Below are 26,921 nucleotides of genomic sequence, written 5' to 3' on the forward strand. Positions count from 1 at the left end.
TAGACAAGTGAGACGAATCCCTTCTTCCGGGAGGGACACACACAGGGGAATACTCCACAAGAGATACAAAGAGCACGAGCGCGCAATCAAGCTCATCATTGATGGCAACGTCAGCCATGCGACCCCGAGAAGAAGATCAAGCTCGTTGTATTTTACAGAAACAGAAAAATCAGCAGCCTGATGATGAAGAATAACCTGGGGTCACTTGAAGAGAACCAGTGTGGTGTACCTATACAAATGCCCTGTCCGAGAGTGCCTCGGCACCTACATCGGTATGACTACCATCCTCTTCTCCGATGCTCAGGAGAGTGCCACATATAATCGCGCCAGGACTGCCCATGATTCCAGAATAGAAAGAAGCGACGTTATCCCTGATATTGAGATAAGTGACCATACGACAGACCATCACCGCCCATGGCTCCTGGAAAGCCCTACACATCGGAAGAGAGAAGCCTAGTCTAAATACCACGCAGGAGGCCTTCTTCCTCCAGCATCCCTGGGGAACGAACCAACAGGGAGCATCCATCTACTAGCAGCGATCCCCCCAGCACCGCTAACCCGCAACCCCACACCAAGCCCCGCATCCTCCAACACTCGCACACGGGAAAGGGTTGCAACCATCGGTGTCTGGGCGAAATCTTCGCTCGGTGACGATAATCCCCTTGTGACCAATGAGAATTCAGCGTTGCTCTCGACCGCGACCCTGGCCCCCTATACATACCTTCACACACACACATCCTTTGTCTTTAGATTCGTCTCACCCGTCTGGAGGATGACCAACAGGCTGGTCGAAATGTCGTAGCACAGAAAAAAAACTCTAGAAAGAAACTCAGAAGTATCCGGAATCCATCTGCTGGTAAAATATGGACGACAAAAGAAACTCCCTAATGATCAGTTGTTAAGTCTACGGATTTATTACGTCATTTTTCAATACCTTCACTTTTATAGAGAATAAAACTACCGTATAAATGCTGTTTATATATTTCTCTTTGGCCAAAATGTGAACATTGGCCAGTTGTTGGCCAATATTACGTGGGAGGGAAGCAAACTGATAAGAAAATTAAGAAAACTCAATATATATATATATATATATATATATATATATATATATATATATATATATATATATACATATATATATATATATATATATATATATATATATATATACATATATATACATACATATATATATATACATGTGTATATATATACATATATATATAAATATCTCTTTGCACACACACACACACACACACATATATATATATATATATATATATATATATATATATATATATATATATATATATATATATATATATATATATATATATATATATATATATATATATATATATATCCATGTACATACTATATATACTCCTCGATTTAGGCTTCAATAAGATGGGTTCAATAAGATTATAGATTCTTTAATTTTCAAAGCTTAATCCACCTCAGAAGACGAGAAAGAGTGGATAATCCCCTTCGTGGATGTTAAAACCACAGAAAAGAAAAATGCAAACGCTTACATGCACATGTATTCGAGACACACGAAGGATATTAAGATAGGGGTGATGACAGTTGGTTATTAGAGCCCACAGGGCACGCAGCCCGCCTCATGTGGAACCGGAGCTCGTGTATCTATTCGCTTCTGGGATACCCGGCTCACTGGTTGGGGAAGACGCATAGTCCGTCTAGGAAACACTCCTGTGGGGGAGGGAACCAAAATAAAGACGGAAAAACAAGAAAGATGCGATAGTTATTCCAAACAATAACTTCATTAAGGATCTAAACAAAAGCTGAAAAGTAGAAGAATAGTTGGGAATTATAATAACAACATTAAGAATAAGGTAACTAGAAATAAGATGCCCATAAAAGGGGAGGAGAAGAGCGGCGGGGCCTACCTAGCACCTTATGACAATTGTGATAAAGTATCCTTTGGTTAGAGAGGCCAATCATGCAAGAAAGAGCAAGCCAGCATAAGCAGAACATTCACGACCACAACCAAGCCTCGGTACCGGCCAAATACTGCTGGAATTATACCATGAGATCAACTGGGGAAAAACAGATTTTATATACAACGACAAAAATAAAATACCAAGTGTGTTTGTAGAGAACGCCCTCATCAACTGTCATAAGAAAACATTGGAAGGTAAGTAAGGGAATAATTATGAGGACAACATCACCTGTGAAACTATATGCCAAGGTTTTAAGAACATAAACAAAAAGATGAACAGTAAAAGGATAATCCCGAACAACGAAGGATTATGCATACAACCACTGAGATCAAGAAGACTGCAAGGAAGAGCAGGAGAAACATTGGGAGGGGCATATGTATACCTGAGTGTGGCTGTTATCTCATCAGTGCATCGGTACCTGGTAAAGAAGGCTGTAGTCTTCGAAAGCTAGTGCTTGGTAAATTGTACTTTTGTAAATCAAAGAATCTGGAATCTAAACCATCCCGTCTTATTGAAGCCTAACACGAGTGGTGTGAAAATATATACACAGTTAAGATGTGTGGCTATTTTTGTGATATATATATATATATATATATATATATATATATATATATATATATATATATATATATATATATATATATATATATATATATATATATATATAGAGAGAGAGAGAGAGAGAGAGAGAGAGAGAGAGAGAGAGAGAGAGGAGGTGATGTAACAATAGAGACTAGATGGAAGATATGCAATTCACAGAAGAAAATACAAATAGAAGCTAGGTCTAAAAGTGAGGAGAGAGAGAGAGAGAGAGAGAGAGAGAGAGAGAGAGAGAGAGAGAAATGAAAGGAAAAATAGAGGTGTTGAGACAGAGCAGGTGGTTGTCAAGGAACCGACGAGCGCCTTTTGTTTTCAACCTAATTACGGTTCAGCTGTTTGCGACGGCTCTCGGCCACCGTCTTTCTTCCCACACCTCCCTCACCCCCGCCCCCAAACCTGTCCCCTCCTCGTTTCCTCTCCTCCCCCTATCTCCCACTCCCTTTTCTCCCTCTTGTGTTTCTCCTGGCTTTCTTCTTCACTTGTTTGTTCATTCTTCTTTTCTTTCATACTCTTCCACTTCACCCTTTCTTAGTGTTCTGCCTTTCATTCCCATTCGCCTTTTCCTTCTTTTCTTTACTCCGTCATTTCATCACAGTCCTTTTCCTTTACTCTATCATTCTTTCGCCTCATCCTTACCCTTTTCTTCCTCTACCTCTTATTCGCCTTCCTCTTCCTTCTATTCCTTTTCTTTGATCATTTACTTCTTCCTCTCACCTTGTCTCATCTGCTCTAACTATTTTTTTTTCTTCATCTCCTCTCCTTCACTCATTGCTCATTGTGCCCATCCTCGTTCCTTTCTCTTCGTCTCCGTCTTTTCACCTCATTCTTCTGTCCCTCTTCATTCCTCCCTGTTTCTCTCTGCTTCTTCCTTCCTCATTCACTCCATTTCATTCGCTTGCCACTCCTTTACCCATTCTCTTCACCTCTCCCTCTCCTCCTTCCTTATCGTCAGTTTTCGGTTATTCCTTCATTTCTACCTCCGTACTGTCTCCTCCTCTTCCTCCATCCTCCTTGTCTCTTTCTTCTCTTCCATATTTCCCCTAATCCCTCTCCCACAAACCACTCTCTCTGAAAGTCCCATCAACCACCCTACCTCCTCAGATTGACATGCCCCCTCCTCCCCTCCCAGGACCCCCATCCCCAGAAACCCATCCCCAGCCCCCTTCATGGATGATTGGCCTCCAATCAGCTTTCCGCACCCTCAGCTCTGTTTAATAACCATACCCAGTGTTCAATGGCACCGTGACCCCCGTCTGGAGGCAGCCATTACCTCGCTCGATTCGATTTGGGTTTGGCAAAACCAAGTGTATTTGAGCCTTAGGCCCGGTTGGGGTGGCTTTGAAGCAAAGGTTTACAGTACTTTTGATGGGACGGTTATCATTATTTTTTGATTTTGCGTTTTACCTTTTTCCTGGGACATGCATCGTTCATGGAATGACTAGCAAAGCTGTGGACTAGGCGTTGAAAGTGTCAAGATTCATTGTACAATGGGTTTACTAGAATCTGAGTGTCGAAACAACCAGAGAAAAGGGAACATCATTAGGGATTCAACAGGAGAAATTTTTCTTGAAGTTATCAAAGCTGATCTTGTGTAACTGCTCCAGAACAATCAGTTTCCACCATCATTATTACCTTTCTCCCTACAATACAGTACTTCTTTCCAGTGGCTCTCAGTGACACTTTACCCACTACCACGATCTTGGTTCATCGAGCATTCAGTATACCTTTTACGTTTTTACTTTATACTCATATAATTATTATTATCATATATGGTATTTAACTTTGAAATTAGCAGGGCCAATATCCCGCGTGGACTGCCACGTCAGCTTCACAGTGGAATGTTGGCCTAGCCGATATTCGAATATGTAAACGAATGTTACTTTATTTATCATACATGCATGCTTACGCATGTTCACAATTTCAAATTCTTGTACAGCGTACATTATAGATGAGTGTGTTAATATGTAGTATATATTTCTGAATGTACCGTAAAAACACATTTTCTCACACGAATGCTGTAAACTTGACGACTTTGTGCAATTGTTTTTTATGGTAGTTATCTTCCACATTCCGGATGAATTTACCAGACTTTAGACATAAATAAATAAAAACAAGGAAGCATCGGAAACTAAACCAAAATATTGTGACAAAGAGAACCACATCATTTGTCAATATAAATTTAACGTTTCATCTCGTGTTCTCTGAATGAACTATCTCAGAGGGGACCTTTGTAACGAGACTTCCTCCCCTTCCTCCTCCTCCTCCTCCAGGTTTATTCTCGAGGGCAGCTGCGCTGTCAGGCTGCGCCATGGCCCCTTGGGCACTGCAGGCTAGCCCCCAGCGCTTCGCCAAGAAGTTGGCACAAGATGTCGGATGCCCAAAGGCGCCCATACCCGATCTACTTGCTTGTCTCCGGCGGACGGATGCCATGACAATCAACCAGGTGCGTCGCTGTGAAGTACGAATCGATTTGACTTCTTGGTTATTTCTTAATTTTTCAACTTTTCCCTAAATGTTTACTCTCTTGTGTTTGCCCTCTACACGTTTACTTTATTTTCGTTTTTCTTCTTTACATGCTCACTTTATCTTTATTAGGTCCTTATCTAGTTACTTTCTTTTTATTCGTCCTTTACCAGTTTACTTTTATCGTCTTTACTCCCTTCGTGTTGACAAACCGGACTCTGAAAGTAGGCAGCGGCAATATTCAGGAAACATAGAGGACAGCAGAGAGTTATCTATTCTGGAAATGTCTGGCATATCCAGAAACTTTCACTATCACCTAACAAATTTCTAGGTTCGTTCTTTGAAAATCAGCCCTCTACCCCACTTCCCAGGGATCCGGACTTTTTCTCCCATCGCCGTCAAACTCTGTATTTCTCTGTCTACTCTGGTTTGTATATATATATATATATATATATATATATATATATATATATATATATATATATATATATATATATATATATATATATATATGTGTGTGTGTGTGTGTGTGTGTGTGTGTGTGTGTGTGTATGTATAATCTTGGATGCCTGCCTTATTAACTGCTTTATTTATTTATTTATTTACTTATTTATTTATTTATTTATTTATCCATTACTTGAATGAAATAGAATACAAATGGGGCTTGATCCCTATCCTCTGCCGACAGGCCTACGCCGAGAAGAACATCCAGGACGGCCTGGACCTGGCCTTCGCACCCGTGGTAGAAGGAGAAGTGTCCGGAGCGTTCTTGCCGAGGAGTCCCAAGGCCCTGGTTGAGGAGGGAGACATCGCTCGCATTCCTCTCATCATGACCCTCACCAGAGACGAGGTGTCCATGTGGCTAAGACACAGTAAGACGGTCTTTCGCTTTAGACGCTTGAAGTCCTGCCAGTGCCAGTCTTTCCTCTTCATTTTGTCATTGTTTTGAGAACCTAGAGAAGTTAATCAGCACAGATTTTGATTGATCATTGAATCGAATATTTTAATTTTCATTGTTGTTTGTCCCTTTTAAAGAACCGAGACGGTGAAATAGGCCAGACATTGATAGGTTACTGAATAAGAAGAAACTGTAATTTTCAAGGAGATTTGTCTTTTTATTGTTCTTTTTTGTCTTGATAACCGAGACTGGCGAAACGGTTATATTTTTTGGAGATATGAAAAAATAATATCATTCTGGTTGCTGCCATTATTATTCTTGACGTTGCAATTGGTGATGTTAGCAATAAATGATCATTTCGACTTCAGCACAATAAGTTTTCCTTTCTAAAAGTCATTTATTTACATCGTAATTCCGTTATCACTTTCAATCAATTGTCTTTATTTTGATAATCATATTATCTTACATAAATTGTCTTTAATTTCCCAGTCATTATCATATTGTATTTTCTTTACTTTCCCAACGATTATCATCTTGCATTAATTGTCTTTACTTTCACGGGTATCATTCTGCATTAATTGGCTTTACTTCCCAAGTTATTATAACTCAACATTAAATGTCTTTACTTTCCCAGACATTATCATATTGCATTAATTGTTTTTGTTTCCCGGACATTATCATCCTGCCTGAATTCTCTTTACCTTCCCAGACATTATTATTTTACAATAATTGTCTTTACTTTCTTACACATGATCATTATGCATGAGTTGCTTCTATTTTCCCAGACATTATCATCCGTCATTAATTGTATTTACTCTCCCAGACAGTATCATGTTGCATTAATTGTCTTTATTTTCCCAGACATTATCATTGTGCATGAAATGTCTTTACTTTCCCAAACATTATCATCTGGCATGAATTTTCTTTACTTTCCCAGACATTATCATATTACATTAATTGTCTTTACTTTCCCAGACATTATCATTTTGCATTAATTGTCTTTACTTTCCAAGACATTATCATCTTGCATGAATTTTCTTTACTTTCACAGACGTTATAATCATGCATTAATTGCCTTTACTTTCCCAAATATTATCATCTTGCATGAGTTGTCTTTCATTTCTCAGACATTATCATCTTGCATGAATTTCTTTACTTTCCCAGACATTATCATCTTGCATTAATTGTCTTTACTTTCCCAGACATTATCATCTTGCATTAATTGTCTTTAATTTCCCAGACATTATCATCTTGCATTAATTGTCTTTACTTTCCCAGACATTATCATCTTCCATTAATTGTCTTTACTTTCCCAGACATTATCATCTTGCATTAATTGTCTTTTCTTTCCCAGACATTATCATCTTGCATTAATTCTATTTACTTTTCCAGACATTATCATATTGCATTAATTGTCTTTACTTTCCCAGACATCATCATCTTGCATGAATTGTTTTTACTTTCCCAGACAGTAGCATCTTGCATTAATTGTCTTTCCTTTCCCAGACAGTAGCATCATGCATGAATTTTCTTTACTTTCCCAGATATTTTTATCTTGCATGAATTGTCTTTACTTTCCCAGACATTACCATTTTTTTATGAATTGACTTTACTTTCCCAGAAAATATCATTGCATTAATTGTCTTGACTCTACCAGAAAATGTTATCTTGCATGAATTGTCTTTGCTTCCATAAGCATTATCATCTTGCATTAATTGTATTTCCCTTCAAAGATATTATCATCTAGCATAAATTGTCTTTACTTCACAAGACATTATCATATTGCATTAATTGTCTTTACTTTCACAGACATTATCATCTTGCATGAATTATCTTTACTTTCCCAGAAATTATCATCTTGTATTAATTGTCTTTACTTTCCTAGACATTATCCTCGTGCATAAATTGTTTTTGCTTTCCAAGACATTATCACATTGCATTAAATGCATTTTTTCCCCAGACATAATCATCTAATGCGAATTGTCTTTACTTTCCCAAACATTATCTTGCATGAATTGTCTTTGCTTTTCTAGACATTATCATCTTGCACAAATTGTCTGTACTTTCCAAGACATTATCATATTGCATTGATTGCATTTACTTTCCCAGACATAATTAGCTTGCACGAATTTTCTTTGCATTCCTAGACATTATCATCTTGCATGAATTATCTTTACTTTCCAAGACATAATCATCTTGCATGAATTGTCTTTAGTTTCCCAGACATTATTATATTGCACTAGCAGTCTTTATTTTCTGAGACATTATCATTTTGCATTAATTTTCTTTACTTTCCCCGACATTATTATATTGCACGAATTGTCTTTACTCTCCATTACATTATCATATTGCATTTGTTGTCTTAATTTTCCCAGACATTATCATCTTGCATGAATTGTCTTTACTTTCCCAGACATTATCATCTTGCATTAATTGTCTTTACTTTTACAGACATTATCATATTGCATTAATTGTCTTTACTTTCCCAGGAATTATCATTATACATGAATTGCCTTTACTTTCCCAGTCATTATCATCTTGCATGAATTGTCTGTACTTTCCCTGAAATTACCATTTTACATGAATTGTCTTTACTTTCCCGGAAATTATCATTTTCCATAAATTGTCTTTACTTTCCTAGACATTGTCATCTTGCATTAATTGTCTTTATTTTCCCAGACATTATCATATTGCTTGAATTGTCTTTACTTTCCCAGACATTATCATCTTGCATTAATTGTCTTTATTTTCCCAGACATTATCATATTGCATTAATTCTCTCCATTTTCCTAGACATTATCATTTTGCATGAATTTTCTTTACTTTCCCAGATATTATCATCTTGCACTAACTGTCTTTACTTTCCAAGACATTATCATCTTGCATTAATTGTCTTTATTTTCCCAGACATTATCATATTGCTTGAATTGTCTTTACTTTTCCAGACATTATCATCTTGCATTAGCTGTCTTTATTTTCCCACACATTATCATATTGCATTAACTGTCTTTATTTTCCAACACATTATCATATTGCGTTAATTGTCTTTATTTTCCTAGACATTATCATCTTGCAAGACTATTCTTTACTTTCCCAAATATTATCGTCTTCCATTAGTTGTCTTTACTTTCCAAGACATTATCATATTGCATTAAATGTCTTTATTTTCCCAGACATTACCATTTTACATGAATTGTCTTTACTTTCCCAAAAATTATCTTATTGCATTAATTGTCTTTACTTCCAAGACATTATCATCATGCATTATTTGTCTTCACTTCCCCAGCATTACCATTTGCATTAAATGTCTTTTCTTTCCCAGACATTAACATCTTGCATTAATTGACTTTATTTTCCCGGACATTATCATATTGCATTAATTGTCTTTATTTTCCCAGACATTATCATCTTGCACGAATTTTCTTTACTTTCTGAGATATTATCATATTGCGTTAATTGTCTTTACTTTCTCAGACATTATCATTTTACATGAGATGTCTTTAATTTCCCAGTCATTATCTTATTTTGCATGAATTATCTTTACTTTCCCGGACATTATCAACTTACATTAATTATCTTTACTTTCCCAGACATTATTAACATACGTGAATTCTCTTTACTTTCCCAGACATTATTAACATGTGTGAATTGTCTTTACTTTCCGAGACATTATCATTTTGCGTAAATTGTCTATATTTTCACAGACATTATCATCTTGCATGAATTGTCTTTACTTCCCCAGACATTATCATATTCAATTAACTGCCTTTATTTTCTCAGACATTATCATCTTGCTTGAATTGCCTTTACTTTCTCAGACATTATCATCTTGTATTAATTGTCTTTACTTTCCCAGACATTATCATCTTGTATTAATTATCTTTACTGTCCCAGACATTATCATCTTATATTAATTGTCTTTACTTTCCCGGACATCATCTTGTACAAATATCTACTTCCCAAGACATTATCATCTTGCATTAATTGTATTCTCATTCCCAGACATTATCATGTTGCATGAATTGTCTTTACTTTCCCAGACAATATCATCTTGTATTAATTGTCTTTACTTTCCCAGACATTATCATATTACATTAACTGTCTTTATTTTCTCAGACATTATAATATTCCATTAATTGTCTTTACTTTCCAAGACTTTACTATATAGCATTAATTGTATTTACTTTCTCTGACATTATCATCTTGCATGAATTGTCTTTACTTTCCCAGTAGAACAGGACAACATCAGTCTGTTGGAGGCTGAGAAGTGGATCGATTACCTAATGCGTCAGAAGTACCCCGACCTGGAGCCCCTCCCTCTGGCTGCGGTCTTGCATGCCGTCAGAGCGTCTTATCTCTACCGCTATGGGTACGAAGCAAAGGATGCCCCCCAGCCCATGGTACCCATCAAAACGATATCTGAAGTAAGTTGATATTTAAGAGTTATATGACGTAAGTCGCTTTATCCAAAGTAGCCCTATTTTACCTTGTAATTAAAAAACAGAAAAATTTATCACATTTCCTTTTGCCAGTACTTTAAAGAATTAGTTGTAAAAGTCTTTGATAAAATAGGCCTAATGATAATTATTGCGGATTTGTCTCTCTTGACGACAAGAAAAGAATGAAGTTTAGTTTAAGTGGTGACCTCCCGCAGTTGGACATCGACCAACACTGATTTTCTTGATACCAATACAATAAGTGCTCTTTCAAAGACTTACTTTGAAACTAGACAAAAAATTTAAAATCTATCTTGTTGGTTGTTTCTGCCTAAGTTATCATAAAAGATGCACATATCCTCAATGACGTCATTTCAGCCTAGTTGTTCAGACGGAACTTTCAGTCCAGGCTTCTGAGCACTTTCCAGCCATTTCAGCCTACTTACTGTATGTACTGGTTATTTCGCCTGTGAATTCCCCCTTGCCGAGATTTTAGTTTATAGATAGAGCCTTATTGGTTACTCAAGCTGGTTATGTTTATGACAGTTTAGTTGGCACATTTTATTGGTTATTCCGGCTTACAAATAGCACCATAACCGTTAATCCAGCTTACGAATAACACCTTGGCGATAATTTAGGCCTTCAAATAATAACTTTTTGTTAATTTTAGCTTACAAATAGCATCTTATTGATTACTCTAGTTTATAAATAACGAATTTCATGTTATTTCATCTTGGAAATAACACCTTCCTGATTATTTCAGCTTATGTCAGATTTGGGACTCCGGGTTCCTTGTATTGAAGAAGCTGGACTTCTGAGCAAATGGACTAATCTCTACTTTGGTGAATTCTCATATTCGTCCTCTGATGACATTCGAATAGGGGAACAGAAATGGATTGGTTAGTTTGTTTTTTACAGCATTCTCTCTCGCTCTCTCTCTCTCTCTCTCTCTCTCTCTCTCTCTCTCTCTCTCTCTCTCTCTCTCTCTCTCTCTCTCTCGTTATTTTGGTGCACATCTGAAAATATTTTTCTACATATTCAACCAATCTGATGACTCATTCTTTGGGCTCAGTGGACGTATATAGGCTCCCTGCCTTCATCTTTCAGGATCTTATCACGAGAGTGACTTGCAGTTCCTCTTTGGCCAACCGTACCTGGGTCTCGAGAACACCTTACGGATGCCCGAAGACAGAGCCGTAGCAGATATCCTCATGGATTTATTGCTTGCATTTGCACACACGGGGTAAGTATTATTATTATTATTATTATTATTATTATTATTATTATTATTATTATTATTATTATTATTATTATTATTATTCCGATATAACTTGGCCCCACATTTGGACTTTCCAAGACTCACTTGAAAGATTTGTTCTTAAATGACTGGTGAAATCTGAAGCAAAGAAAAGTTTTAGAAGTTTTAGAAGAGCCAAGAATGAAAAGGAGTAAACGGCAGAGACTCATTAAGCCGAGACATAAATGTTTACATATTATTTTCAAATGCTAAGAAAGGAAAATTAAAAGCACAACCTTTATATCTATACAAACTGAAATGGATGTTATTCTAACCCCCCTTATTTTTGCAGTATGAAATAATCTATCTACATTTTGTTAATCTAATAGTTATATTTATATATATATATTTATATATATATATATATATATATATATATATATATATATATATATATATATATATATATATACTATATATACTCATACATATATATATGTGTGTGTGTGTGTGTGTGTGTATGTGCGTGTGTGTGTGTTTATATATATATATCTATAAATTCCCATTCTAGTCTTGTTCTTTCTTTCGCTTTCTTTGAAGTTGCACGGAAATTATCACCCCAACTATGCTCTCTGACCTTGTTTCAATTTCAGCGTTCCTGAACTGAATGAGGTGGAGTGGCCAGAGTACAACCAGAGCCACCTGGTTCACCTGGAAATGAGCGAAAGGTTATCCTTGAACCATAATCTCGTCCAGCACAGGTATGGAATGAGATAGCCACATTCCTACTAGGGGCTGTGGAACTCCCTTGGCCCCTTTATATATATATATATATATATATATATATATATATATATATATATATATATATATATATATATATATATATATATATATATATATATATATATATATATAGATAGATAGATAGATAGATAGATAGATAGATAGATAGATAGATAGATAGATAGATAGATAGATAGATAGATAGATAGATAGATAGATAGATAGATAGCTAGTTATAGATATATGCATCAGTCTACAACATCCTATGACTGCAAGCTACAGAACATGGGACTGAGAATTCATCCAACAAGTGATGCTGGGCTAATAAGCTATCCATTCAGACTACTGAATGAACACGTTAGGTTAGGTTACTCTAGGTTAGGAATCTCTAACCTAGATGTCCCCATGGACTATAAGGGTTCCTGATATAGGATAAGGTTATTTTCACAACTAGTTGCTTACTCCCACCAGTACTAGAGCAACATACTAAGCATGTCTAAGCCTAGGCTAACATAAGATCTAACTTGACATGTGATGAAAGATCTAAGGTTGAAATGAAATGCTTATTACAAAATTTACAATAAAAATATCATTGAACTTCTGTATAAAACAAAATATATCTCTTGCTTTATCTATTAATCTTTTGAACATCAAATTTATCAATTAATTGGTAACTGAAACAAATGTACCTGAACAATCACGTGTCCACTAAACACAATGTAAATATGACATAATCTAATGAAACCTTCAAACAAATCGGCTATATTATTAAAGAATACTAATGAGGAATTGAAATCTCAAACGGATATCTGAATATGGTTCCTATAGCTAATAAGGTCTTGGAGATAGAACATGACTGTTTCCGCAAAAACGCAGTCTTACAGAATCGGAAGACTTATCTGTAGCTGTTCCAGACGCCTTCTACCTGCGGGAAAAACAGACATTAGAAACTACTCATGGTAAAAAAAAGTCACAGCTAAACATTGAACTAAATGTTACAAAATGATATTGTTTCTTCATAAATTCAAATTAGCTTTACAAAATTACTACTTTCATTCATGATAAATGAAGAATTACAATTTCGGTTTCATGACTGATGACGACGAAGTTATATCTTAAATGCAAACTTAAGTGAAAAATTATAATTTCATAAAAAATCTTATGCCCCCCCAAAAAATAAAATTTTTCATACAAACTTAAGTTTCCAACACTTCTACACAACTTAAACTTTACTTTCGGATTATTCAATGAAACACGTTAAAACAAACAAAACAAGTCCCCATATACAGAAATCGCGCACGGATTCACAGAAAAAAAAGGAAATTGTGTGGTTTTCAAATCACCACAAATCATATATATATATATATATATATATATATATATATATATATATATATATATATATATATATATATATATATATATATATATATATATATATATATATATATTTTGCCTGTGTGGATTTTCTGATACTTTCAACAAAATTAGTATTAAAAAAATTATCTGCTTTACCAAAAAGTTTTTCATTAACAATATAGTGGTATGGTAACCCCGGAACTGTGGAGCCGCTGGGCAACTACCTAGTGTATCCAGGCCTCAGGACTGCCTTGACCCTGACCTCGCTTACAGACAAAGATCGAATCGTGTTTAGATGCATAATAAAATCATTAGATCATGAATAAAAGCGTCAAAGATCCTCTTGATATAATCGTCTAAAATAGTGCAGTGATAGATTATTTGGTTAAGTATCCCAATATATTTACGTTTTCTACCGTATAGACAAGAGGGGATGAAAAGAAAACAGCATTTTGTGTTATGGGTGACTATACACGAAGCTGTTTTCGTTTACGTTTTGTTTTCTGTTAATGTTAGTTCTACTTCTTTTTTATGTCTGATTATATACATTTAACATTAATTTGTATACATATAATAGAAATCTTTATTTGTTTACTTGTTTCTAAAATGAGAAATTCTAAACAGATTTAAGATTGTAATATAAGTCCCTGACGCTGTATACCGCCACCAGAGATAGTTTAATATGAGAACAATGTCTTGAATATTTTATCTTTTGTTGAAAGCACTAAGTCTCTAGAAACACGGTGAACATATGTCTGTCTCCATAATATGTTACTGATATATCCTTTGATTTTAGAAGAATTTCATTTTCAATACTACTTGTTTCATTGGTTTTATTGAAAATTATTTGCTAAACATGTTTCAGCAGTAAATAAGTCTTTATTTTTCCCAAGTTTTCATGCACAGTTGAGTTGAAGCATTGCAACACAGACGTACGATATAATACCCTGATACTTAAGATTAATTTGGTGGTAATTCTAAGCAGGAGAATCGAGAAGAAAAGATAAAAAAGGCAGAGAAAGACGAAAGAAGGTTTTCTGAACAGGTTCTCACATCAGATTTTGGTTTATTCTCCTTATGCCCTCGCGTAGACTATGCTCCGTTAGTCACTTATTCTGTTGTCTTTTCAAATGCCAGAGAGACTCGTTAACGTTCCCTCTGGACTCCTGAGGGGTACTGCAAGTTTTAGTAGTGATTAGCCTATGGGAGCTTAGTAATGTCAAAATCTAGTATCAATTGGCTACCACCCTACCAAGTAGCCTACTGACGCACGTAGGTTTCAACTCAAAAGCGCAAGGTGGCCATGCAGTGGTAGTCTAGTTTATCTAAATACTGAGGCGGAAGAAGACTCAGAGATTTCGTATATAGCCTGCACCCCACTAATATAGGGTAATTATAATTTCGTGAAACATCTGTGCAGCACTTCCTTTGCGGGTATACCTTTGCAGTACTTTCTGCATATTTGTTTCTGGTTAGATAATCAACTGGCTTTATCATACACCATAGAAAAAATTATGATGACCTACTCTCGACTTCATCCTTCCTTTGGCCATCCATCCTTCCGACGTATTTCTTCACGAACTGGGGCTAGATATTGCTCGCCTCATGGACCACAAAAAACAACCGTGAGTTATGACTGTTCAGTAAAGACTAATCTATCCTTTCCTTCACTGCAGGTTATGTTTTTGGCAGCAGTTCATACCACTCATGACGAACTGGCCAATGAAACCGTTGGATGTGAACTTCGCCAGTCCCCAAGGTGTCGCCCTCGTTAAGTGTCACCTTGGCAGCGTCCGCTGCCCTTGTCCTGGTCGCTGTGCTCAACGAGCTTTTTTGGCAGCGGTCTTAGAAAAAGCGAACACTCCCTACCGCCGACCAGGTTCCCAGTTCGATACAAACAAATTATTTCAAATGCACGGCAACCTCATATTGAAGCACAACAATCCGCAAGCAACAATCATCTCACACAGGTGCAACACAGACTACGATGATTCAAATTGACCATTGAAGCGAAAAGAAGCATCAGTGACCTACTAATGACTCAGTCATTGTAAGCTACCTGATTCACTGTCATCAACACTTAGTGTTTCCTTTCAGCATATCCACCTTTTCTGTATTCTCGTTTTTATATCATCATTCTGTTCCCATGGTTTATTCCTCTCTCTCTCTCTCTCTCTCTCTCTCTCTCTCTCTCTCTCTCTCTCTCTCTCTCACACACAAATAATACGTCACAGCCATCTCAAACGTCTGTTAGGTATTTTTCTAATAGTGTACAAGGATGTCTCATGAGCCTTTGATCATTTCGAAAACTATATGAGAGTTTATGAAACCACGAATAGTTCACATTTATATGTAAATAATGTCTTAGGTTAGATTTTTTCTTAAACATATCCCTTACATCTTTTGCAAAACTGTTAACTCCATATTATTATTATTATTATTATTATTATTATTATTATTATTATTATTATTATTATTATTATTATTATATTTGGTGCTATGTTGCTTTGAACTATATGATCAATCCTCAGAATATGAATTTTTCTCCTCACCAGTGTCAAAGTTTTAACCTCAATATTTTTAGGAGTAATTTCAGATTTTCATTAAGTGCATTACCTTTTTCCATTTGTTGATTGTTATTCATTTTAGATTCAGCCGGGCTTATGCCAGGAAGGGCCCTTGCCTCAGGTAGTCCCGTAAGTGTTGTAAGGTGTTAAAGTTTATAAGAGGCCTGGTGTGGACCTTTGGATGCACCAATCAAAACAGATACGATTTTCATTTTTTCTGTTATTTCATTTCCCTTTCTTTTATTATTGTTCAAAGCGGCGTTCCACAACTTATTCTGAGCAAATGAAGGATTCATGAACAAAAGAAGTAGAGTAGTCAATCAAGCCTCGTGCAAGGAAGGAGCGCACGCACTAACTTTTTATCTTATTGTTCACGGTCTAGGATTGTTGCCTTTCATCTTTAACCACTCACAAGGATATATTTGAATAGATATATTTTCTATCTTAGTCTAGTAGAAACCGGTCTTCTGTGGATCTGGTCTGCTCTTTGCCTTGTCATTTTGCTGTTTGAGTCTAGTGTTGTTAAATTTGAATTTCTCTCTCTCTCTCTCTCTCTCTCTCTCTCTCTCATATATATATATATATATATATATATATATATATATATATATATATATATATATATATATATATATATATATATATATATATATATATATATATATATATATATATATATATATATATATATATATATATATATATATATATATATATATATATATATATATATATATATACATATATAATATATATATATATATATATATATATATATATATATATATATATATATATATATATATATATATATATATATATATATATATATATATATATATATATATATATATATATATATATATATATATATATAAAAATCAAACATTTATATATAATTTTATATATATAAATGAAGGCAGATACGTTGTATAATATGCATAATATTGTTAGGAACTCATTATACATCATATATATAGAATCAAATAATTGCGTATTTTCTGGTAAAAGTGAAGGCAGAGCGTTGTATAATTGCATAACTTGTTAGGAACTCATTGTACAGTCATAGTCATTTGCTTTCTGAGGCATTTGTTTTCCTCGTAGTTGTTGTCAGAAATCTTTCTATTTTCGTCTTCATTGTCACAGAGTTATTCTATTTGATGGTGTGGAAGTATATTATATTAGCTGTAATCTGAAGAGATATTATGATATTTGATAAAAAAGAAAATATATGTCCAGGTTTTTAATCATTTTTAATAGATTCCTTGTAATTAGATAATGGAGGGTCATTTCTGGCTGATGTTTATAAGGTATATTCATGGATCTCATTCCATGGAAGTTTTTTAGTGCATGATGCATGCTATTAAAGAGATGTAAAATACTGTGGTATGCAGCTGGAAAGAAGGGACAGTGGTTCACTGGGTCTATCCTGAAGAGCTTTCTTTACTTACATGGAAAAAGGATCAAATCATAATAAATAATGGCGACATAAAATTCAGCTCCCTGTATGGAATAAAATCTGTGAATTATCACAGCACATCCACAGAACTGCAATTCAGACACTACTGGGACAGAACAGAATCAGTTCCCTGGCTTAGATAAATGAAAAATGGACAGAAACAGAATTGGATGATAAGATAACATCAATTATTGCGGGGGAGCAGAGAATGCCCTCACGTCGGTGCCGTTTCCCCTGATAAATATTTGCGTTTTATAACCTTGTGTTCTAATAAAATTGAAAATGAAATCTGTGTTGGTTTTCCCGTTGAAATAACGTGACTCCTTAAAAAGACGACGCCTCATATAAATAACAATATTAAGGGAGCAAGGATACCAACATTTGCCCCCTAAAAATACACAATGTAAATTAGAGTGACAGGATCTTAGTGATTTATTGCAATTGATCAACATTTTACTTATTTTGTTCCCTGTCTAGTGAATACTGTAAAATTCTATAAAGTCCTTTCTGTTATATTATGGCTACTAGTGCATAATCGCAAGAAAAGCATTCTGCATTTTTGACAGAAGTTTGAGCAAATTGTATGTTGAAGCGATATAAATATTTCACCCATTCCTACGAGAATTTAGTAACATTCAAAATGAGTAATAAACCGATATATGAAAATGCCATAATGGGTACAGTTTTACAAATTTATTCGTGCATAAAAGCATAGCTTCTGCCCGAATACATTTACTCTAGTAAAACCTGACCTACTGCCTAGCTACAGAAAGAATAAAAACTGCGCAAGCTGGTAGAAAGCAAAGTCAATGGAGAGATGAAGTATACAGTAGATCCAGGAACAATCTCTCAGATGGTGAAATATGCTCTCTTTTTATCAGTGTTTTTTTCACAATTCCCGTCATTTCTCATCTGATAAAACTCTCCGCTGTGGTCTGTCCGGGCGAGTTAGAAGGTACCTTCGGGAGAAAATAAAAGGGAATATTTATAACAATAAATAAACAGCACATTTTCCAATCCACCAGACAACAAATCGCCATTTCCATACAACTTCTAACTAATCCCCCTATAAAAATTGGCAGTCTCCCTTTTAAAATATATATATATATAAATATATATATATATATATATATATATATATATATATATATATATATATATATATATATATATATATATATATATATATATATATATATATATATATATATATATATATATATGTATATATATATATATATATATATATATATATATATATATGTGTGTGTATATGAATATGTATATGTACATGTATATATATATAATATATTATATATATAGATATATATATATATATATATATATATATCAATATATATATATTAAAGTGAGACTGCAGAACAAGCGTCTAAGATTCAGAACAAGCGTCAAGATTCGATTTAGTCAAATTCTGAGTCAATTTCTCCCATAAGAAATAACTGAAAATGGATTAATCCGTTCCTGACCACCATTCATTACCCCAACCTTGCCTTTTTATACAAAACATTATACAAATTACAACTAAATAAGTTCAGAGTTAAATAACTTACTGTATTAGAAGCACTTTTTACATTTTTAAATGCATACTGTATCAAAAAATTGGCTACAACCAATGCGACCGTATTACCGATGGTAGATCAAGTGCCTTAAGCTAGGCTAGGTAGCCTACAGGCACTACCAGAATGTACTGTAACGGGCACACACAAAAACTGTTGTTAATAATAATAACATTGAAAAACAAGCCTGATTATTACAGAAAATTGATAATACAGTATTAAAAATAAACCAAATTACTGTATGTCTGTTATCATAACATTAAGAAAAATTTCCTAAGTTACGTCGGCACTCAGCAGCTTGTGGCAGGAGTGGATGTAAACAAACCAAAGTGCCTTCCTGGTGGCGTATCGCAGTACTAATTACATAAATGTTTTCTACGTTCGGTATTAATTTATGGTAAATTTCATACAGAGTCTACTGGAATAGTGTACAAATCACTGTAAAACATCTTTCAATAAATGTTATGATATCCTAACATATTTTTTTCCATAAAATATCCTTGTAAGCAGCATCTCTGACTTAACCTCAGGCTAACCTTTTCTTTACTGAGAAGCTTAAGAAGGCGTTCACTACTGAACAGCACACACAAACATTGCATTCGCTACAGAAATGCACATCTGAGTCTCTGTCTAAAAAAAGATCGAGCATGAGACCCTGGTTGCCATTTAAACACTTTCTCATCTATAGTATACGTACAGCACTGTATTTCAGAGATTACACTTGTTTCCAAATTAACAGTTACGAACGTACTATAGTGTATGTACTATACTAAATTTTTATCATCTATGCTGTATACGTAATATCCAAATGTCTGAATGTAGATAGTCAACAATGCCAACTAGCGGCGGCTGACCAAAACACTTTTGTTTACAAACATCATATGATTCATTGGGTTGGATTCCAGTTTGTTGTTCGACCTCCGATGCAAAATTCTACTCGACGTTTCTTGTCGAAACTGATTATGTCGAGTTTTGGTATGGTCGAGGACCAGGGTTCTATATATATATATATATATATATATATATATATATATATATATATATATATATATATATATATATATATATATATATATATATATATATATATATATATATATATATATATATATATATATATATATATATATATATATATATATATATATATATATATATATATATATATATATATATATATATATATATATATATATATATATATATATATATATATATATATATATATATATATATATATATATATATATATATATATATATATATATATATATATATATATATATATATATATATATATATATATATATATATATATATATATATGTATATATATATATATATATATATATATATATATATATATATATATATATATATATATATATATATATAGAAGGATGTATGGATATGAAGAACATTCAGCTCATCATTGACATATTTATTAATAGCTGCACTTCGGGATCACCCATATCCCATCTTTTCTGGGTAAAAAGATACAAAAATAAATACACTAATTAAGACTTACAAAAGAGCTTACAAATTAAAGTGCTTTAAAGACTGAAAAGTGACAATGACAAAACAAGAAATAGATTACCATCAGTAGTAAAGTCCAGAGGATGAAAATTTAGTAAGAGTAAACAAGGTTAGGAAGTAAACAAAAATAGGGGAGGGGTACTAGGCTATGCATAAGGAGGTAGAAGTTAAATGATTATTAGTGATGGAACAATTTTCTTGATAACCAAGGATTCTAAAATATTGAGGAGGTGTTCCTTCTGCGTCGTGGTCACTATTTCAAAGTTTTAATAGTCTATTGGGTTTTTACAAATTAGTGAATGATTTCTAATGTTAAACATTTCAGGTTTAGCTAGCCTAAGACCAGTACGGTAGCTCAATCCACTGTGGCAATCTGCCCTCACTTTGAGCAACCTGCGCGTACTTCCGGCATAAACCTGTTGCAGACTGCAACAGCAAGTATACTTGTACACCACGCCCGACTGCATCAAAGGAGGGAGTCGCTCCTTGTGTCTAAAGAGGCTACAAAGACTTTTGGGGTTCTTCAAAGTTATGTTGACCTTTACTGCTGGGAAGTGTTTTGTTAAAATCTGCTTCAGGTGGCGTAAAAAATCACCATTATGCACAAAGGAAAGGAAAAATATTTTTTCAATTTGGGAAAACTGAAGTTTCCCAATCTTCCGAAGGTTTCAAAGTTAGTATTTATAGAAAACTTACTTTTACAGGTTTAGGCCTCAATTTTTATAGCTCCTGTGCATTTAATTTCAAGCAAAAACCCTAAACCATCCTTATCCACTTTCTTCTGACTGGTCCTCCTTTCATAAGGAAATTTCCTTATTACAAAAATATTTTCAACAAAATTGTTTTCCGTTGTCTTTACTCCAACATAAAGTAAAGCACATTTTAAATAACCATTTTAGCCCTCCCTCCCATTCCCTCGGTGTTCCCAAATTAGAATACTACTTTTCCTTTCCTTTTGCACATAATTGTGATTTTGATTATTGTTTTAATTAGTGTTTTTATTTTCGTATCTTTTTAGTCAGAAAAGATGGGATATGGGTGATCCCGAAGCGCAGCTATTAATAAATATGTCAATGATGAGCTGACTGTTCTCCCAATCCATAAATCCTAGTATGAGATTGTTTTGGCTTAGCCTTCACTGAAATAAGAATATATATATATATATATATATATATATATATATATATATATATATATATATATATATATATATATGTATATATATATATATATATATATATATACATATGTGTATATATATACATGTATATATATATATATATATATATATATATATATATATGTATGTATATATATATATATATATATATATATATATATATATATATATATATATATATATATATATATATATATACATGTATATATATACATATATATATACATGTATATATATATAAATATGTACATATACACACACATTCATATATATGATATATATATATATATATATATATATATATATATATATATATATATATATATATATATATATATATATATATATATATATATATATATATATATATATATATATATATATATATATATATATCTGGAGTATCTGACAGTCAATGATAGGATATAAAGCTTAAAAACTCACGTGCAAACGATGCCCAAGAGGGCGAATATCCCAGCTGTGATGACGAAAAGGGTGCCGGGAAGACTTCTAGCGTGGCGTTGTAGACGCCTGTAAAAACGGGCCCGCTGACAATAGGCATGACAGCTTCGCCGAGTGCTACAACGGCGAAGATGGCACCCAGCTCTTCCTTGGGCACCAGTTTCGACAGTCCCCCTCGCATCGATATGAAGCACTGCCCGCTGAATAGGGAAACACCTATTGCTGGGAATACATACATACATATGAAACCTTTTTGTCTGTGTGTGTGTGTATATATATATATATATATATATATGTATATATATATATATATATATATATATATATATATATATATATATATATATATATATATAAAATACACACACGCACATATATATATACAAAATTGTCTTGGGAATTTTAATGTACACACTGAATACCAACAAAACAATGTTATTATGCTAAAATATAAGTAATGCATAGAAATGTTCGCATGACGTAATTTCAAGGGTCTTTGCAAACTATGAAATGCCTCCGTATTGGCCCACCCCAATTTTCCCTGTATTTTTCTTCCTCTTTGCTTACCCCAGTAAGCCGACTACCCAACTGGCTTCGTCGTGTTATATTCGTAAAATGTTCAAAAATAACAATCGCAAGTTAAAATACAATAAAAGCATCAGAATCACAAATGAACGTAGACGATTCCAGCAGATAGAAGTACATTTTATCATTCTTACCTAGATACATCATCCATCCGAAAGGAGCGGTTCCAAGGACGATGTACATAAACATGTAAGAGAGTGTCCCCATCAGGCACAGGACAGCGTCTTCCACGCCGTATTTGTAGCTGAGAATTGGAACTAAGAATACCGTACCTGTTTTGGTTAGAAAAGATTGCTAATGAGAAGGGATCATGATTTTGTTCATTTGTAAAAAAAAAAAAAAGCAGAAGTGACTGATGTGAGGAACTTCCTCGCTAAACTTTAATAGTGATGATTACCAGAATGATTAACAATGTAAGATTATTATGACTTCAATTATTCCCAGTCAATGCAGTTTTTGTAAGCTTTATAACACTTCTAATATAATTAAAATGAATAATGGCAAAAAGTGTAAATCCTACAATCGCTAATTATTTCTAAAATAATATTACTGAACGTATTATATGTAGCTTCTACAGTGTTAACAAATCAACGGCAGTTATTTGACAATGTTCAGACATTGCTTCTACAAAGTACTTTTTTTTATTAATGTCTAGATAGACTCACCTATGCCTGCCACTGGAGTGCTAATCTCAGTCCAAGTCGCGAAGGCGTAGTAATCCCATCCGAACTTTTTCCTCATGTATAGATAATAGAAGTCCGTAACGCCTACAGCAGTAATAAAAGAAATCTTATGCAACAGTGTTTCAAATATTCTAACCGTGCCAACAATATAGCGTTTTTTATCATATTATGAAGACGTGAAAGGCCTTGAATCTACTAAAGTACAATAGCATCTTCTCGATGCGCTGTGAAGGAAAAAGTAATGTTTTTCTTTATTTGATGAAGGTTAAAAAATATGCACATTCATTTGATCACTGGAAATATCAGAAAAACTATCATTTTTTTATTTATATTCATTTATTTATGGCCAGAGTTCCAGGTTTTGCAGTTTTTTACTAAAAGACAATAGTTGACATGCAAGTTTGACGTCTCTGGGAAAACAAAAATCATTTGCGCCTACCATGGGACCTGTGACATACTCCTTGATTTTTAACACGTTTACATTACTGGGAACATGGAAGGGCGTAGAGAATTTTGGGGCATTCAGAGTAGTTTTACTTAATTGATTAAGTGATTGATTGATTGATTTATAAAAATCCAGTTATGAGGCCAAGAACTGGAAAACTTTAATTTTATTTAATAAGATTATATGAGAGCTCCCCCAAAGGATGACCAGGGTGTGCAAGGTATTTCTGCTTGAGGGAAAGGTTCCTAAGAAATATGAGGGATGTAATTATTGTCTGCTTGCATATAAGAAAAGATGACAGGGAGATTGTTTCAATCAGAGACATATATTTTTTTATTTAAGACATACCACAGAAAATTTAAAATAGTGACTTTTCGGCTTGATCAAGGAAGGAAGTAACTTCTTTGAATCATCAACATAAATGTTTAAAATTGAATGGAAAATGCTAATTGCTGCATATTCTTATAAAGGAACTCATAAAAGAAGTAAGAAGGGTGTTAAGAGTATTTTGTTAAGAATGATAATTATTCTTTATCTCTAATGATATGCGAAGGATGGAAAATGCTCGGTTTCGTGTAAGAGGACTCGGACAAGTCTATGTTTGAGATTGATAGTTGAACTTTTAAGAAATAAAGAAGATGAAGGACGAGATTGCGAACATAAGGTTGAATAGAACAGCAAAGCGAAGTGACAGAGGCTGGAGGAAATAAAGTGTTTATGAGGGGAGAGTTCACGAGGACTGTTGGGCACTCTCTGAAAGCTCGGCCCAGGCTGTTTGAAATGCGTTGAAAATAAAAGTATTGCCCTGTTCACCAGCAATGTAACTTGCGTCACATGCAACCAACATATTGATCAACTGCGTACACAGAAGCAGAGACAGTCTTCCGATTGTCGTTACAAAAACCGCGTATACTCGTATATGCAGCTGCAGATAACGGGGCCACTATAGCTTTTCATCTATTACAGTCGAGTGCCTCAACTCCGAACCATATCATGAACATTCGACGCTTATTGGGCACATAAATATGTCTCATATATATGTTATATTCTTCAAATTTGTCTACTGATGCATCTTCTCTGCTTTGAGTGCCACTTACCTGAATCAAATAAGAGCCCAGCTATAATGAAGACATGACCAAGAATTTGAGTCCGAAGGCCCCCTTGCCTCTTCTTGAATGGAATCGAGAGGGTTCTTTTCATCTGAACTGGTGACAACATTTCCAATACACCCACATTGCTTTTGGGGACTCCAGAAGAGAGATCCACACCTGGGTGTTTTTCCAAACGTAACACTGAATAAATCACACCGACGCAAATAATTACCGACTGGCAACCAAAAACGCTTACGTACCCAAAGCGTGAATAGACAGCTGTACTGATAACTCTGCCAACTGGCGCGGCCACTAACATGATTACATTCATCATGCCAAATCGAAGAGTGCGGGACTGGAAACTAGCGGTCGCTCCCAAGTACGAGCTGTAGCCAAGGAAGAATGCGAAGATCCCTCCACCAAATCCTACAGGTACAGAAGCTACAAGTAGATATGCTGGCGGTGTGTCTCCGTAGTAGCTCAAGATGACAAGGATGAAGTATTTACAAAGGATGCCCACTTGCGGGAGTACTATTGGGAGCTTGCGGTCTTTGGCATCACTCCAAGCACCAAGGATCAAAATAACAAAGATGGCGGGTACATACTCAATCCAATGGGAGTACGTGGACTTGTACATGCCAACCAGCCTCTGGACAGTGTCCTGCTCCTCTGGATAATTTCCAGACTGCAGATGCTCGCAGATTCCCTTTGAGTAAAGACTTCGACAAACTCTATCCACCCAGAAACTGGTAAGATTGACAGAGTCTATGCCATAAGTGACGGCCATCAGGAAAACAACCGGTTCGGCGCTTATGCCACGGAGTTGGGCTAGTTGAAAAAAAGACGACTTAGGAGGCAATGGCTTCTGTGGGTGATCACCTTTTGATAATAATGGAGATTTTTCAGTTGCTCCTGGTCCTGAATCCATTCTGTCTTGGTTTAAACTCAACGAGTATATTAAAAAGTTTCCATACACGTTTTACGGATACAGTAGGAAACTCATTTCTCAGTGTTCTGCTTTTCTGAAAAGCATTGGTTCACACGACCATATACTGTAGCTGTGTCATTTCACAAATTGATCAGCGAGTCACAGAAAGCGTATTGAACAGACACTTATCACAGGACTGAAATCAAATAGCCCTTGACTCCCTGCAATACTTTAGTCATACAATTAACTTTAGATAGCGAGAGATAATACTGTAGTGGGTTTTGGTGACTTTTTCTACACTGACAAGTGACCAAGGACTGTGGCTACCCACAGAATAGACAATGGTATATAGATAAAAGAAAATCTGAAGATAAGGTTTTTTAAACTTAAAGCGCACACAACGCTGTCATGAATTATATATATATATATATATATATATATATATATATATATATATATATATATATATATATATATATATATATATATATATATATATATATATATATATATTTCAGAAAATATGCCGCCTCAATGTTAAAAGGTACAGAGTGTGATGAAAGAATTTTTGGTTGCGAGATGGTACTGGTGAAGCCGTCAGTTGCAAAATCTTTGTATTCAGCAAATAGTTGATCATCTCAGCAGTTAATGTGATGAACACGCGGTGT

At 34.4% G+C, this 26,921-nt stretch overlaps 2 protein-coding genes across 3 annotated transcripts in view; one reads left to right on the forward strand and one right to left on the reverse strand.

The window, feature by feature from the left end:
• The window catches only part of LOC136841706 (bile salt-activated lipase-like), a 208,326-nt gene extending 191,456 nt beyond the window's left edge, over positions 1 to 16,870 (forward strand). The window contains exons 5-11 of one of the 2 annotated variants that reach the window (XM_067108929.1): positions 4,832 to 5,004; positions 5,713 to 5,896; positions 10,153 to 10,346; positions 11,122 to 11,257; positions 11,466 to 11,601; positions 12,249 to 12,356; positions 15,417 to 16,870. In XM_067108929.1, coding sequence (XP_066965030.1) covers positions 4,832 to 5,004; positions 5,713 to 5,896; positions 10,153 to 10,346; positions 11,122 to 11,257; positions 11,466 to 11,601; positions 12,249 to 12,356; positions 15,417 to 15,741 — 1,256 coding nt within the window. In that variant the 3' untranslated portion in view covers positions 15,742 to 16,870. The remainder of the gene's footprint in view (positions 1 to 4,831; positions 5,005 to 5,712; positions 5,897 to 10,152; positions 10,347 to 11,121; positions 11,258 to 11,465; positions 11,602 to 12,248; positions 12,357 to 15,416) is intronic. The other variant, XM_067108930.1, reaches the window with a different exon arrangement.
• Positions 16,871 to 17,601: 731 nt separating this feature from the next.
• On the reverse strand, positions 17,602 to 26,470 carry LOC136841707 (probable peptidoglycan muropeptide transporter SLC46). The gene is made up of 5 exons (XM_067108931.1): positions 25,332 to 26,470; positions 23,772 to 23,873; positions 23,241 to 23,378; positions 22,504 to 22,743; positions 17,602 to 18,725 (listed from the first exon to the last, which is right to left on the reverse strand). Exons 1-5 carry the CDS (start codon positions 26,251 to 26,253, stop codon positions 18,715 to 18,717), a joined length of 1,413 nt encoding a protein of 470 aa, XP_066965032.1. The 5' UTR covers positions 26,254 to 26,470; the 3' UTR covers positions 17,602 to 18,714.
• Positions 26,471 to 26,921: the final 451 nt, after the last annotated feature.

Source organism: Macrobrachium rosenbergii, chromosome 9, assembly GCF_040412425.1.
Source record: "Macrobrachium rosenbergii isolate ZJJX-2024 chromosome 9, ASM4041242v1, whole genome shotgun sequence".
Taxonomy (NCBI): Eukaryota; Metazoa; Arthropoda; class Malacostraca; order Decapoda; family Palaemonidae; genus Macrobrachium; species Macrobrachium rosenbergii.

What these genes read in the sequence shown, in the direction of transcription:
- LOC136841707 (XM_067108931.1), bottom strand. Translation starts at nt 26,253, where the DNA reads ATGGATTCAGGACCAGGAGCAACTGAAAAATCTCCATTATTATCAAAA. An exon ending in CACTCCAGTGGCAGGCATAG is followed by an intron (nt 23,379 to 23,771) that starts GTGAGTCTATCT and finishes TAACCAAAACAG; the next exon opens with GTACGGTATTCTTAGTTCCA. An exon ending in CGGATGGATGATGTATCTAG is followed by an intron (nt 22,744 to 23,240) that starts GTAAGAATGATA and finishes ATGTATTCCCAG; the next exon opens with CAATAGGTGTTTCCCTATTC.